Below are 14,750 nucleotides of genomic sequence, written 5' to 3'. Positions count from 1 at the left end.
GTCTTGTACTAATTCATTCATCCACTCTGTGTATCAAGAGGGAAACTAATGTGCCAGCCTGCATTTATTAAGTGTATATAAAGTAGCACTGATCCAGTATACACCTCACCTGGTAAATATAGATAGAGAAACACCAATAAATATAACACACCCTATCAATGTATTTATAGGGCCACTGTTCTGTGGTTAGTGTTCCTGTAGGTACATTGGTCTGTCTACCACCCGATTCCAGGTACATTTAGTGAATTTGCTTTAATATTACCATACCCAGTCTGTGCATACAAGCGCAGGTATCCTGAGCCAGTGCACCCTCTTGTCACTGTGCGCATAGGGCTCCGATCCAATAAAAGCTGACCTAGTCTAACTGAGAACTCAGGACTTAGTTTTTGCTCCTAAGTCGGGTGCATTGTGAGGAAACTTTCCGACTCTGCAAACCCAATGTGGGAGAAAATGCCCTGGATGATCTGATTTTCGTTCTTTGGTGGTTGCCTGTTAATGGGATTTGGGCCCACTGACCTCGGAAACAGGGGCTGCTGAGTGTGGGTGCAGGCTGCCCGGAAGGCCAGCCTTGGTGCTCTGGCCCTTAGGCCCGGCTGTAAATAAAAGAAAGTAAAGAATCCTCTAGCCCTCGCTTCCAAACACTGCCCACCAATGCCAACTGATGCTACCTCATGCCTCCCACCTACCTCATGGCCCCTTATACATCCCACGCCAACTCACCCAGTATCCCCCATGGGCAGATCTCAGGACCCATGCTGAGATGAAACAAAATAAAGTTCAAAGGTCGGAAGTTTCCAGCTGTTTTCGCCAGTGAGATCTTCCGGTGCCACTGATGCCAAAACTCCTGCTGCAGGTTTTGCGACAGCTGGTGGTGCATAGAACGGGAGTCCCCATTCACAGTGGCAGGATCAGATAATCCAGCCAGCGGGCAATGGGAGGCTGCCGCGAAACACGTCGGAGGGGGGCGGGGGGGGCGCATGGGAAATCCCACCCAAAGTGTCTACTGATTACTTCGTTATTTTAAAAAATCACTCTTGTTGATAAAGACCCATTCATCTATTTAAATGCCTTCAAATACTTAATCCCTTATAAAGCAAGCTTTTGAAGTCAAAGCTTCACATCAAAGACTTTGGGCACAATTCAGCAGACTTGAGATGCCATTTTTCTAACTCCCCGTCGAGGCCACACAATAAGTGCTCTACTCGTGGATCAGGGTGCCCTTTATAAAGGCAGCCGCAATCTTTTGGCCCCCCTCAGCTCCCACCATGCCCTCTGAGCCTACCACTTCACCCAACTTATCTCTTCCGGTGTCCTCAAGTCCTCTCTCAACCTACCTCTTAAAGGCCCGGCCTCCCTGGTTCCTACCCCTGGCACAGGCAACCTGGCACCTGGGCACCTTGGCATTGCCAGACTGGTTCCTGAGAGTGCCCCACCAGCCTTGAAGTGCCACCTGGGCACCAAAGTGTCAGATTGGCAATGCCAAGGTGTCCAAGTACCAGAATGAGTGCCAGTGTACCACCCTGCCCTGTACCCAACTACCCAGAGGTCTCCAATGGCCTGGGAGACACCCCAGGTGCTGTTACGACTGGTCCACACTAAACAGTGCCCTGGCGAGGTCACCCAAGTGTGGTCAGTGAATCCTGGGCCCCGGATGAATCTGGCAAATGCATATGTAAATGATTAGACATGCAGATCTGGTCATTCAGAGTGAGGTTTGACAGGCACCTCACTTATAAAATAGGTTTTGGAATCAGTAATGCAGCACAAATCCCATAATGATAGTGATCAGGCTCATGCCAAAACACAGAGTGAAATAATAAGCATTTATTTCTTTTTTTTAAACTAGACTTTAACAAAATTTTATGGTGGCGATTTAAATGTTTGACAGCTGCAAGGGGACTTAAATACCTTTACAGTTTGACAATTCCAATGAGTTTATTCACTTTTTACGCATTTGCATATCTACTTTTAACAATTCCAAAGGGCACTTGACCTTTTCCATAGGGAACTTGATCTCTGCCAAAGGTGTCGCTTGACCTCTCCGGAAGGGTCCCTTACACTCCAAGTAAATTTAAACCTTCTGAAAAGTTTAAGCCCACAAGTAATGTTTCGGACAGCCAACTAATGAAAATTGGGCCTGTTTGAAGGCAGCTGCACTATAACACGTGAAGCTGCCTTTATGAACTATAGATGTGCAAAATACAACCCGCCCTTTTCCCCCCACCCCCCAGTGAAAATGGTGAGTGCCGATTCAGAGGTGGCACTTCTGGAATTTGTGCCATTTTGGTTCAGCTGGAGACCCTCCCCATTGTTGTGAAAATCCAGGCCTCATTCTCCACCTGCATATCTAAGGACACCAATTAATCTGCCACACCGGTCCCTCAGTGTGTACATATATATGGGAGCTTCTTCAAACTTACTGCATGCAGTAATTGTGTATACACAGGTCTGGTGTACCTTTGCTATTTTCTTCCCCTGTCCCCTTCCCAATGTATAAAGGAACCCTGAATCTATATAGCTAAACTGTGAATAGGTCAATCCATTATCCTGACTGAAAACTCAATTCTTCTCATCGTTGTCGTCCTGATATTTGACAGCATTCCAACCACCATAGCAAGAATCTGATGCTGCTGCAATTTCTTACCTGCAGGATCCTTGCTTCAGACAATACTGCTCTGAGATCATCAAACCATTCTCAATGATCTGCGCAGAAGTTAAGGTGGTGTTCTTCCCTTTTGGGAGGAGAAATGGGATATGTTACAACTTACCCACAAAGAAACATGGCTCTTATGTAAAATGTGCAACATGTAGGGTGTCTACATGCAGTAGTACAAATGTAATGTGTATATAATTGTGTGCATTAATGTGTGTTGTATAGTTTACTTTGAATGTGCAGTGTGCAATGAGCTGGTGTTTTCATTGTGTTTGTATTTAGGTATGGAGATATACATATTTTCACATCCAATGAAAATAGGAAAAGAATAAAAGTATGATTAATCAAATATAAATCTGTTCCTCTAATTTACTTCAGATCTCTGCAATCCTTCCCTTACAATGGTGTCATATCGATAAGAAAGGACAGATTTGTTTCCCTCACAGACATGTACGATATACCCCATCCTAGGCTTTACTACACCCTCTTAATCTTGTGATCGCCAAAGATAATCAAAAAAATCGCAGTCATCCTCAGCAGCAGAGGAAACTTAAATAGATTTTGCATGTTGAGAATGGAACATTTTCCCATTGCAGGCATACTGTGTCAGTATCACGTGTCAAAGGAGTAAAGGTCCTTCCTACTTTGTCCCAACAATGCACCTCAGTCCCAACTTTAGCCGACTATACTGACATTTTTATATTGGCCACAACAGCAACCCTGTGGCTTCTCTCAGTACGATTGCAGTTTGGTGCCAATTAGTCCAGAGTAGAAGCATAGAATCATAGATTATACAGTACAGAAGAGACCCTTCGGCTCATCAAACCTGCACCAACAAAAAAAACTACTCTCAATCTACACCAATCCCACTTCACACCATGGCAATTTTGTACTGTGGCCCATGCCTATGGGATACTGAATTTAAGTTGTGCAAATTTACTCTAAACCAATGTACTTGCTATGAAGACAACTTTCACTTGTCTGAACAGTTGGTGCAACATATACTTTCTCCTCTAATGCACACCATAGTCAGGCACGTCAGAAATAGCTAAACATACATGACACTAATACAGGTGTAACTCACAGTGTGTGAGGGGGGGTATGGCGGTACAGTGGTTAGCACAGCTGCCTCACGGTGCCGATGACCCAGGTTCGATCCCGGCCCCAGACCACTGTCAGTGTGGAGTTTGCACGTTCTTCCCAGGTCTGTGTGGGTCTCATCCCCACAACCCAAAAAGTTGTGCAGGGTGGGTGAATTGGCCACGCTAAATTGCCCTTTAATTGGAAAAAAGAATTGGGTACTCAAAATTAAAAAATAAACTCACAGTCTGGGTTGTTGTTGGTAGGGTCCATTTGCTCGGTGCTTCTTTGTCTCCTTGCGTGCAAACTGGGCAGTTTATTCTGTGTACTGGCATAACGAGGAGGAAACTTTGATTTGCCGTGGATGTTGGTGATCTGAGGCGGTGGGGGACTGTAGCTGTTTGAGCTGGATCCAGAGGCACTAACTCCATCCCTGGGAGATGTCTGCCGGCCATCGTAGCCATTCTTATTCTCATTTATTGAAGATTTGGCTTTGATATTGCTGGTGAAGGATATGTCGGTTTGATCTGGAATTACCAAGGATATTAAACAAAGAACACCAGTGTATTTTTTTGCTGTTTATCACACAAAAGAAAATAAAGTGCCTATTCCTGAAGAGCAAAAGGGTCTGCACTTACCAGCAGTGGAATGGTTAGTGCTAGTTGAAGAAGGGGTCAATGGAATGGTAGTCACTGGCAGGATGCTACTGGCAGGTGGATTTGTAGAGTTCAGGGGGCAACACAGTACTTCACATGGAAGGGTGTAGCAGATACTAAGTGGCCGAGGGGACTGGGACACTGGAGAAGCAGGCGAAGGCATATCAACTGCAAATAGAAAGAAAATGTTTACAGTATAAAAATTAATGCAAGTTTAGCAATGTTTAAATCTATTTATCTAATCCCAACTATCAAATGTGGAATAAAACAGTATAATATTCTAAATTCTGATGCAGTGGTTAGCACTGCTGCCTCATGGCGCCAAGGTCCCGGGTTCGATCCCGGCCCTGGGTCACTGTCTGTGTGGAGTTTGCACATTCTCCCCGTGTCTGCATGGGACTCACCCCCACAACCCAAAGCTGTGCAGGGTAGGTTGATTGGCCACGCTTAATTGGATTTGTTTTTAAAAGTTAAGAAAATAAAAATAATATTCTGGAGTGCTTCAGAGATACAGAAATACAAGTAGTTCTCCACATTATGGGAGTGGACTGGATGAGAGCCTGCTGGTGGACAAGGGGGGGAGGGGAAGTTCCACACTGGGGGGGGTCGATGGAGCGGCGGGAGTGGCCGGGTCAGCAGGAGTAAGCTGACTTACGGGAGTGCAATGGGGGGAGTAATGAAGCTAGGAGGGGACAAGGCTGGGGGGTGTGGGGGGGGGGGGCGGGTTTCTGGAATGGCCAAGGGGGAGCTGGAGTTGATAGAGGCGGTCAGGGCGGGGGGGGTCTGCCGCTGTGGGGAGCAGGTCGCGTGGGGGGCGCAGGCCGTGGCTGGCCTTGGAAGGGCTATGGCTAGTCAGCAGGGGAGGGGGGTGTGGAGCCCCCTGACCTGGCTGATTACCTGGAATGTAAGGGGACTGAATGGGCCGGTCAAGCGGGCTCGGGTGTTCGCGCAGCTGAAGGGGCTGAAGGCAGATGTGACCATGCTTTCAGGAGACGCACCTGAGGGTGGCGGATCAGGTAAGGTTGAGAAAGGGGTGGGTAGGCCAGGTGTTTCTTTCGGGTTTGGATGCAAAAAATCGGGGGGGGGGGGGGTGGCGATCTTGGTGGGGAAGAGAGTGTCGTTCGAGGCGTCGAGCATCGTGGCAGACAATGGCAGTAGGTATGTGATGGTAAGTGGCAAGCTGCAGGGGGAGCGGGTGGTATTGGTCAATGTATATGCCCCGAATTAGGATGATGCGGGGTTCATGCGGCGTATGTTGGGCCGGATTCCGGACCTGGAGACATGGGGCTTGATAATGGGGAGGGGATTTCAATATGGTGCTGGACCCGGCACTGGATCGATCTAGGTCTAGGACGGGCGGGAGGCCGGCGACGGCCAAGGTGCTGAGGGGGTTCATGGACCAGATGGGAGGGGTGGACCCATGGAGGTTTGCGAGGCCAGGGGCCAGGGAATTTTCATTCTTCTCCCATGTCCACAAAGCCTACTCCCGGATTGACTTTTTTGTCATGAGCTGATTCCGAGGGTAGAGGATACAGAGTACTCGGCGATAGCCATTTTTGATCATGCTCCGCACTGGGTGGACCTCGAGTTGTGTGAGGGGTGGGACCAGCGCCCGCTGTGGCGCCTAGAGGTGGGGTTGCTGGCGGACGAGGAGGTGAGCAGGCGGGTCCGGGGCTGTATAGAGAGGTACCTGGATGCTAATGACAATGTGGAGGTGCAAGTAGGGGTGGTCTGGGAGGCGCTGAAGGCGATGGTCAGAGGAGAACCGATCTCCATTCGGGCACACTAGGAGAGGGGGGAAGAGGAGAGAGAGGGAGAGGTTGGTGGGGGAGATGGTGAGGGTGGACAGGAGGTACGCAGAGGACCCAAAGGAGGGATTGCATGGGGAGTGGTGTAGCCTCCAGGCTGAGTTCGATTTGTTGACCACCAGGAAGGCGGAGGCGCAGTGGAGGAAGGCGCAGGGGGCGGTATATGAATACGGAGAAAAGGCGAGCCGGATGCGGGCGCACCAGCTTCGGAAGCGAGAGGCAGCTAGGGAGATTGGGGGAGTTAGGGATGGAGGAGGGAGCACGGTGCGAAGTGTGGTGGGTATCAATGGGGTCTTCAGGGACTTCTACGAGGAACTGTACCGGTCTGAGCCCCCACTGGAGGAGGGAGGGATGGGTCGCTTCCTGGACCAGTTGAGGTTTCTGAGGGTGGAGGAGGGGCAGGTGGCGGGATTGGGGGCGCCGGTTGGGTTGGAGGAGTTCGTCAAAGGGATAGGGAACATGCAGGCGGGGAAGGCACTGAGGCCAGATGGTTTCCCGGTTGAATTTTACAAGAAGTTTTCGGACCTGCTGGGCCCGCTGTTGGTAAGGACCTTCAACGAGGCAAGGGAAAGGGGGGTCTCTGCCCCCGGCGATGTCTAGGGTGCTGATTTCTCTGATCCTGAAGCAGGACAAGGATCCCCTACAGTGTGGGTCATATAGGCTGATCTCACTCCTAAATGTAGATGCAAAGTTGTTGGCAAAGACTTTGGCCATGAGGATAGAGGACTGTGTGCCGCAGGTCATACACAAGGATTAGATGGGGTTCATGAAAGGGAGGCAGTTGAATACTAATGTACGGAGGTTCTTGAATGTTATAATGATGCCGGCGACGGAAGGGGAGGCGGAGATAGTGGCGGCGATGGATGCGGAGATGGCCTTTGATAGGGTGGAATGGGAGTACCTGTGGGAGGTGTTGAAAAGGTTCGGGGAGGGGTTCATCAGGTGGGTGAGGCTGCTGTATGAGGCCCCGGTGGCGAGTGTGGCCACGAACAGAAGGAGGTCACAGTATTTCCGGCTACACCGGGGAGGAGGCAGGGGTGTCCCCTGTCCCCCCTGCTCTTTGCGCTGGCGATTGAACACCTGGCCATGGTGTTGAGGGAGTCGAGGAACTGGAGGGGGCTGGTACGGGATGGCGAGGAGCATTGGGTGTCGCTCTATGCGGATAGATTTGCTGCTATATGTGGCGGACCCGGTGGGGGGAATGCCGGAGGTGATGAGGATCCTTAGGGAGTTTGGAGATTTCTCCGGGTACAAGCTTAATATGGGGAAGAGCGAGTTGTTCGTGGTGCACCCGGGGGACCAGGAGAGGGGGATTGGTGAGCTCCCGCTAAAAAGGGCGGAGAGGAGTTTCAGGTACCTGGGGGTCCAGGTGGCTAGGAGCTGGGGGGCCCTACATAAGCTTAAGTTCACGAGGCTGGTGGAGCAGATGGAGGAGGAGTTTAAGAGGTGGGACGTGCTGCCACTCTCCCTGGCGGGTAGGGTGCAGTCAGTTAAAATGACGGTGCTCCCGAGATTTTTGTTCCTGTTCCAGTGCCTCCTCATCCTGATCCCTAAGGCCTTCTTCAGGCGGGTTAACAGGAGCGTTATGGGGTTTGTGTGGGCGCAGAAGACTCCGAGGGTGAGAAGGGTGTTCATGGAGCGGTGCAGGGATAGGGGGGGGTTGGCGCTGCCTAACCTCTGTGGATATTATTGGTCGCCAACGTGGCGATAGTACGTAAGTGAGTGATGAAGGGGGATGAGGTGGCATGGAAGAGGCTGGAGATGGCGTCCTGTGTGGGCACGAGCCTGGAGGCGCTGGTGATGGCGTCGCTGCCACTTCCTCCAACGAGGTATATCACGAGCCCGGTGGTATGCGGTGACCCCAGGGGCGGAGCTGTTAAGGGAGCGCCGGAGGCTGCAGACTGAGTTTGGGGTACTGTCCACGGGCAAGGCAGTGGAGCAGCTTAGAAAGGCGAGGGGGATGTTGTATGAATATGGAGAGAAGGCCAGCAGAATGCTGGCACAGCAGTTGAGGAAGAGGGAGGTGGCCAGGGGAATTGATAAGGTGGTCGATGGAGATGGGAACCTGGTAGGGGACTCAGCTGGGCTAAACAGGGCGTTTAGGGACTTTTACTTTCTATCGCTTGCAACCCCCCACGGGGCCCGAGGAGATTAAACACTTTCTGGACGGGTTGACTTTCCCAAGGGTGGGCAGGGAGCTGGTGGGCGAGTTGGGGGCTCCGATTAGGGCCGAAGATATATCTGAGGGCTTGAAGGCGATGCAGTCGGGTAAAGCTCCGGGGCCAGACAGGTTCCCGGTGGAATTCTGCAAGAAATTCTTGGGGATATTAGGGCTGTTGCTGGTTAAGGTTTTTAACGAGGTGAGGGATAGAGGGATTGAGGGCGCTAGAGGAGAAGAGCGGGCTGGCAGCAGGGAATGACTTCAGATATCTACAGGTGCAGGACATTCTGTGCAGGCAGGTATCATCCTTCCCACTCCTGCCACTAAGAGGGATTCAAGATAGGGTAGTGTCTAGGGGCTGGGTGGGGGAGGGGAGCGTCTCGGAGGAGATGCATATAGAAGAGCTGAAGCGTAAGTGGGAGGAGGAAACTGGGGGGTGAGATGGAAGACGGCCTCTGGGCGGAGACGCTGAGCAGGGTCAACGCGACCGCTACATGCGCAAGGCTCAGTTTGATCCAATTTAAGGTGGTGCACCGTGCGCACATGACAGCGGACCGGATGAGTAGATTTTTTGGGGTGGATGACAAGTGTGTCAGGTGTGCGGGAGGACCAACGAACCATGTCCACATGTTCTGGGCATGCCCAAAAATCAGGGGATATTGGCAGGGGTTCACGGATGTCATGTCCAGGGTATTGAAGAGGGTGGAAATGAGTCCAGTGGTAGCGATCTTTGGGGTGTTGGAAGACCTGGGTGTCCAGGAGGAGAGAGAGGTGGATGTTCTGGCCTTTTCCTCCTTGATAGCCCGGCGACGGATATTACTGGCTTGGAGGAAGTCTAGGCCGATACGGCAAGCTTTCTCGGCCTGGAAAAGATCAAGTTTGCCTTGAGAGGGTACGGTGTCAGGGTTTGCCTGGAGGTGGCAACCATTCATTGACTTCTTTGCGGAGAATTAATTGTCAGCAGGGGGGTGGATTAGGGTAGTATAGAGTAGGGGGTTAAATAGGCAGGCCTTGGAGGAACGGATGTTGGCGGTTGCGTTTTGATTGCTGTTCTTTGTACTCTATTGTTTTTGTACTGAGGTTGTTTGTTATGCCAAAAATACCTCATTAAAAATTGTTTGTTAAAAAAAAAGAAGGCGTATGGTGTGTTGGCTTTCATTAACAGGGGGATTGGGTTTAAAAGCCGCAAGGTTTTGCTGCAGCTTTATAAAACCCTGGTTTGCCCACATTTGGAATATTGTGTCCAGTTCTGGTCGCCTCATTATAGGAAGGATGTGGGTGCTTTGGAGAGGGTGCAGAGGAGATTTACCAGGATGCTGCCTGGACTGGAGGGCATGTCTTATGAAGAAAGGTTGAGGGAGCTAGGGCTTTTCTCACTGGAGCAAAGAAGGAAGAGAGGTGACTTGATAGAGGTGTACAAGGTGATGAAAGGCATGGATAGAGTGGAAAGTCAGAGACCTTTCCCCAGGGCGGAAATGGATGTCACGAGGAGATATAATTATAAGGTGATTGGAAGAAGGTATAGAGGAGATGTCAGGGGTAGATTCTTTTCACAGAGAGTGGTGAGTGCGTGCAATGCACTGCCAGCAGAGGAGTCAGAGTCATTAGGGACATTTAAGCGTTCTTGGACAGGCACATGGACAGCAGTAAATTGAAGGGGTGTAAGTTAGGCTGATCTTAGATTAGGATAAATGGTCGGCACAACATCACGGGCCAAAGGGCCTGTACTGTGCTGTACTGTTTTATGTTCTATATGAGCCGGATCCCAGAATATCTTCTTTTTGTTCCTTTCGCTCTTTCCTGCTTCACATTGTCTTACCTTTTCGGTATGCAATAGTTATTGTAGTGGAATGGACATACTGAGGGCTCCGAGGCATATGTGTGGAAATCAGCATCACACCCCCCACCCCGCCAACCCCAGCCCTCAGCAATTTCCATCTCATTTCCTCAATTGCAAAGCCAAACCTCAACAGTATGGTAAGAATTTATTTTGGAAGTGCTTCTCGCACCATAAATCAAACATAGTACCCTGAACGCTTTCAAAATATAATTCCATGTACACAGATAAGAAAGCAGTGGCAAGAGAATGCTGAGGATTGGACAGGGACAGGGACTGGGACTGGATAGACCAAGAATTGGTTGGGAAGTTTGCATGGGCAATTAAAAGGAAGTGTAGATTAGCCAGTGAGGGCAAGTGAAGCAGAGAGGTCTGAGTCGAAACAGGAGAAGGATATTAGAGACATAATAAGCTGACTTGAGATACAAACCGGGTACTAGAGAATGAGAATGAAACTTGGAGACAGATATTGCCCACATTTATCTTCAATTAAATGATATAAAATTGGATCATATCTTTAAATAACATTGATGTCAATGTAAATATATTACAACAACAAATTTTGTTTATATGGCATCTTTAATGTAATATAATAATAATCTTCTTTAGTGTCACAGGTGGGCTTACATTAACACTGCAATGAAGTTACTGTGAAAATCCCCAGTCGCCACATTTTGGCGCCTGTTCGGTTACACAGAGGGAGAATTCAGAATGTTCAATTCACCTAACAGGCGCATCTTTCGGGACTAGTGTGAGGAAACCGGAGCACCCGGAGGAAACCCATGCAGACATGGGGAGAATGTGCAGACTCCGCACAGACAGTGACCCAAGCCGGGAATTGAACCTGGGACCCTGGAGCAATGAAGCAACAGTGTTAACCACTGTGCTATCGTGCCACCCATAATGTGCTTTGTGCAGTCTTAGAGGGTAAATTTGACATCAAGCACGGAAAGCAGATGGCCAAAAGCTTGGTCAAAGGGGAAGGTTTTTAGGACGGTCCGAAAGAAGGAAAGAGGGGTTGAGAGACAGAGAAGTTTAAGGAGCGAATTTCAGAGGTTAGGGCCGAGGCAACCAAAGGTATGGCCACCAGTGATGGAGCATTTAAATTCAGGATGCTCAAGAGGCCAGAATTAGATGAGCACAGATATCTCGGAAGGTTGTGAGACTGGAGGAGATAACAGAAATAGGAAGGGATGAAACCATGAAGGGACTTAAAAGCAAAGAGGAAACCTTGTAAATCAAGATGTTGCTTGACCAGGAGACCATCTTCTTGGTCAATGAGCGCAGGGATAATGGGTGAATAGGATTTGGTCTTAGCAAGGGCAAGGGGGAGGTTCCAATTACCTCAAGTTTACAGAGGATGGAAGGTGGTGGGCTGGGAAGAAGTGTATTGGAATAGTCAAGTCTAAAGGTAACAAAGACAGGATGAGGGTTTCAGCAGCAGACGAGTAGAGGCAGGAGCAAAGTCAGGCAACGTTACTGAGGCTGAAAAAGGCAGTCTTAGTGATTGTGCTAATATGTGGACCGAAGCACATTTTAGTTCAAACATGACATCAAGGTTGCAAACAATTTATTCAGATTGCTCAGACTGTTAATAACAGTTTTTATTTTAGACGCAGATGGGCAATCCAGCAATGGGTGGTTTGTAAGATAGGTTTAATGGCAAACAGATGAAGTCATTCTTCGTTTAAATAATTTCTAGGAGTTAGAGCCAGATGTGACGGTTTTCAGTTTAAAAGGACTTTATAGATTCCTTCACCATAGAATCATAGAATTTACAGTGCAGAAGAAGGAGGCCATTCGGCCCATCGAGTCTGCACCAGCCCTTGGAAAGAGCACGCTATTTAAGCCCACGCATCCACCCTATCCCCGTAACCCCACCTAACCTTTTTGGACACTAAGGGCAATTTATCATGGCCAATCCACTTAACCTGCACATCTTTGGACTGTGGGAGGAACTCGGAGCAAACCTACGCAGACACGGGGAGAATGTGCAGACTCCGCACAGACAATGACCCAAGCTGGGAATTGAACCTGGGACCCTGGAGCTGTGAAGCAACTATGTTAACCACTATGCTACCTGTGACCATGAGGTGTGCATGGTCACAGCACACAGTCAGTCCTGGTGTGATTGCTAGGAATGTAAGAATTGTAATGCAGGAAGTGGAAAAAACTGAGTGTGTGCACTACAATCAAGAGTTTTAAAGTCTTATTGGTATCGATGGCCAATATTCCGAATACAGGCTTAGAGCAGGAAGGTTTGCCCGGAGAATGGGATAACACAGGGCCCTATGATGCCCCTTTCTCCAAGTCCTCATTTGAGCTTTGGTTGCTTTCAGATCGGGTTAACCTACCCAGCTGCTGAGCTGTAATTGTGCCCTGTGCATCTAGAGGCGTCGGCCAATGATTTTCTGTCGAAGTTGTATCTGGATTGATATTTGTGAGTGGCCTGCACGTAGAAAAAGAATAATGATACAACATTTATTAGAATTGTGGATGATTCAGTAACTTGGTAAATGCATTTAAAAAATATATATTTTTATTCTCCTCCTTTTTCACATTTTCTCCCAAATTTACACCCGCCAACAATAAACAATAATCAGTAACAAATGCAATGTCAATCCCCATAACAGTAGCAACAATCCCATCCTCCCACCAAACCCCCAACCAGCATCCCGCATATTAACAAACAAATAACAAAAAAGAAAAGAATCAGGAATCACCCATGGTCACCATTATCACCTACAGTCCGCCCCCCTCCCCCCAACCCCTCCCAGCCCCCCCCCCCCCCTAATATTCAATGTAATCCAATTCTCGAAAGTGAATAATGAATAACGCCCATGAATTGTAGAACCACTCCATCCTTTCCCTCAGTTCAAATTTGGCCTTCTCAAGAGTCAAGAATTCCAGCAGGTCCCCCCGCCACGCCAGGGCACAGGGTGGAGAGGTTGATCTCCATCCCATCAGGATCCACCTTCGGATGATCAAGGAGGCGAAGGCTACAACATCTGCCTCCGCACCCGTTTCAGCACCCGTTTCCAATCCCGGCTGATCTGACACCCGAATATGGCCTCCCGAGGGCCCGGGTTCAGTTTCACGTGCACCACTTTAGAGATGACCCTAAAAACCTCTTTCCAGTAATCCTCCAGCTTTGGACAGGAACATATGAATGTAGTTTGCGGCCCACACACATCTACTACCCCCTCAAAGAGCCAGCTCATCCTCGCCCTATTGAGGTGCGCTCTATATACCACCTTCAGCTGTATCAGCCCCAACCTCACGCACAAAGTAGAGTTCACTCTCCGGAGAACCTGGTAAATGCATTGACAGCATAATCTTAATTAACATTATTGAGAGAATCCTCAGGGATAATGGGAGCCCCCTGGGAGCTGGAATTTTCCTGTATTGTTTTCTTCAATTGCTTCCATTGCTTCTTTTGGTGAAGCCCAAAATAACCAGAACAATTTCTGACCTGTAAGAAGGTCACTTCAAAGTATCCCGGAGACAACCATCCTCATGATATGGGCAGAAACAACATGCTCCTTTGGGGAAAGGGGACTTGATCTGGTTTTGGTCATGCAGTTGAGATTAATTCGCTTGTGTAAAGAGAGAGCCTTTCTACAGTCAAGTTTTTACCTGCTTTCTGCAGGAAAATTTTAAGAATATGCTTGACCTATTAAGTACTTCACAAATAAAGGTGAAATGTAGTGACTGTTATGGAGAAACAACACAAATGTCTTTCTGCGCACAGTGATATGCTCCATGATCCAAGGGGAAAATCACCAATAAATCAGTCTAGCTGATTTTCGTTACTGAGCACATGTTGTTCAGGACACCAGGAGAGCTCTCTGCGCTTCAGTTACTCCCACAACATCTTGCAACATCCACCTGAACAGGATTTCAGTTTGATATCATAGCCCAAGCCAGCATTGCCGACAATGCAGTACTCCGCCAGTACTACCAGCCAAGATTATGTGCTCAGGTCTTGGAATGGAATCGGAATCAACAATGCTCTGACTCAAAAGCCATCATATTCTTTATAAGATGCCACATTAAGTGTGCCCAATCTCAATCTACAGCACACTTTATGTTAAATGATGACATTTAACAGATCCCTCAGATTTGCTGGGTCTCTGATCTTCCAGAATGATAACTGTACAAAATAGAAACAGTGAAATTATGCAGATCTAGCAAACAAAAGCAGATTCCAAGTAGGGATAAACAGCGAGGATAAACATAGGAATGGGAGTCGACTATTTAGCCCCTCGAGCCCATGCTGTCATTCAATGGAATCACTGCAAATCTACATCCGAACTCCATTACTCATCCTATCTTCATATTCTTTGATATCCTTCTCTTGCAGAAGTCCTCGGATTTCAGATTTAAAATTATTAATCCACTATTTTTGGAGGAGAGTTCCATACTTATACCATTCTTTGCATTAAGAAAGTGTTTCCCAACTTCTCTCCTGAATGGCATGGTTAATTATGCCATTCAGGAGAGAAGATTATGTTCCCTTGTTCTAGACTCCCCATTAGTGGAAACATTTCCATCT

General features: G+C 48.5%; 1 protein-coding gene across 6 annotated transcripts in view; it reads right to left on the bottom strand.

The window, feature by feature from the left end:
• Window positions 1–14,750, bottom strand: part of myrf (myelin regulatory factor) — a 473,200-nt gene that overhangs the window by 28,658 nt on the left and 429,792 nt on the right. For all 6 annotated transcript variants that reach the window (XM_072466065.1, XM_072466063.1, XM_072466064.1 and 3 more), the window contains 4 exons: window positions 12,550–12,644; window positions 4,372–4,557; window positions 3,979–4,260; window positions 2,645–2,732 (listed from right to left, as the gene is read on the bottom strand). In XM_072466065.1, coding sequence (XP_072322166.1) covers window positions 2,645–2,732; window positions 3,979–4,260; window positions 4,372–4,557; window positions 12,550–12,644 — 651 coding nt within the window. The remainder of the gene's footprint in view (window positions 1–2,644; window positions 2,733–3,978; window positions 4,261–4,371; window positions 4,558–12,549; window positions 12,645–14,750) is intronic.

This window comes from Scyliorhinus torazame, chromosome 10 (genome assembly GCF_047496885.1).
Source record: "Scyliorhinus torazame isolate Kashiwa2021f chromosome 10, sScyTor2.1, whole genome shotgun sequence".
Taxonomy (NCBI): Eukaryota; Metazoa; Chordata; class Chondrichthyes; order Carcharhiniformes; family Scyliorhinidae; genus Scyliorhinus; species Scyliorhinus torazame.
This window is presented reverse-complemented; position numbering and strand designations above follow the sequence as displayed.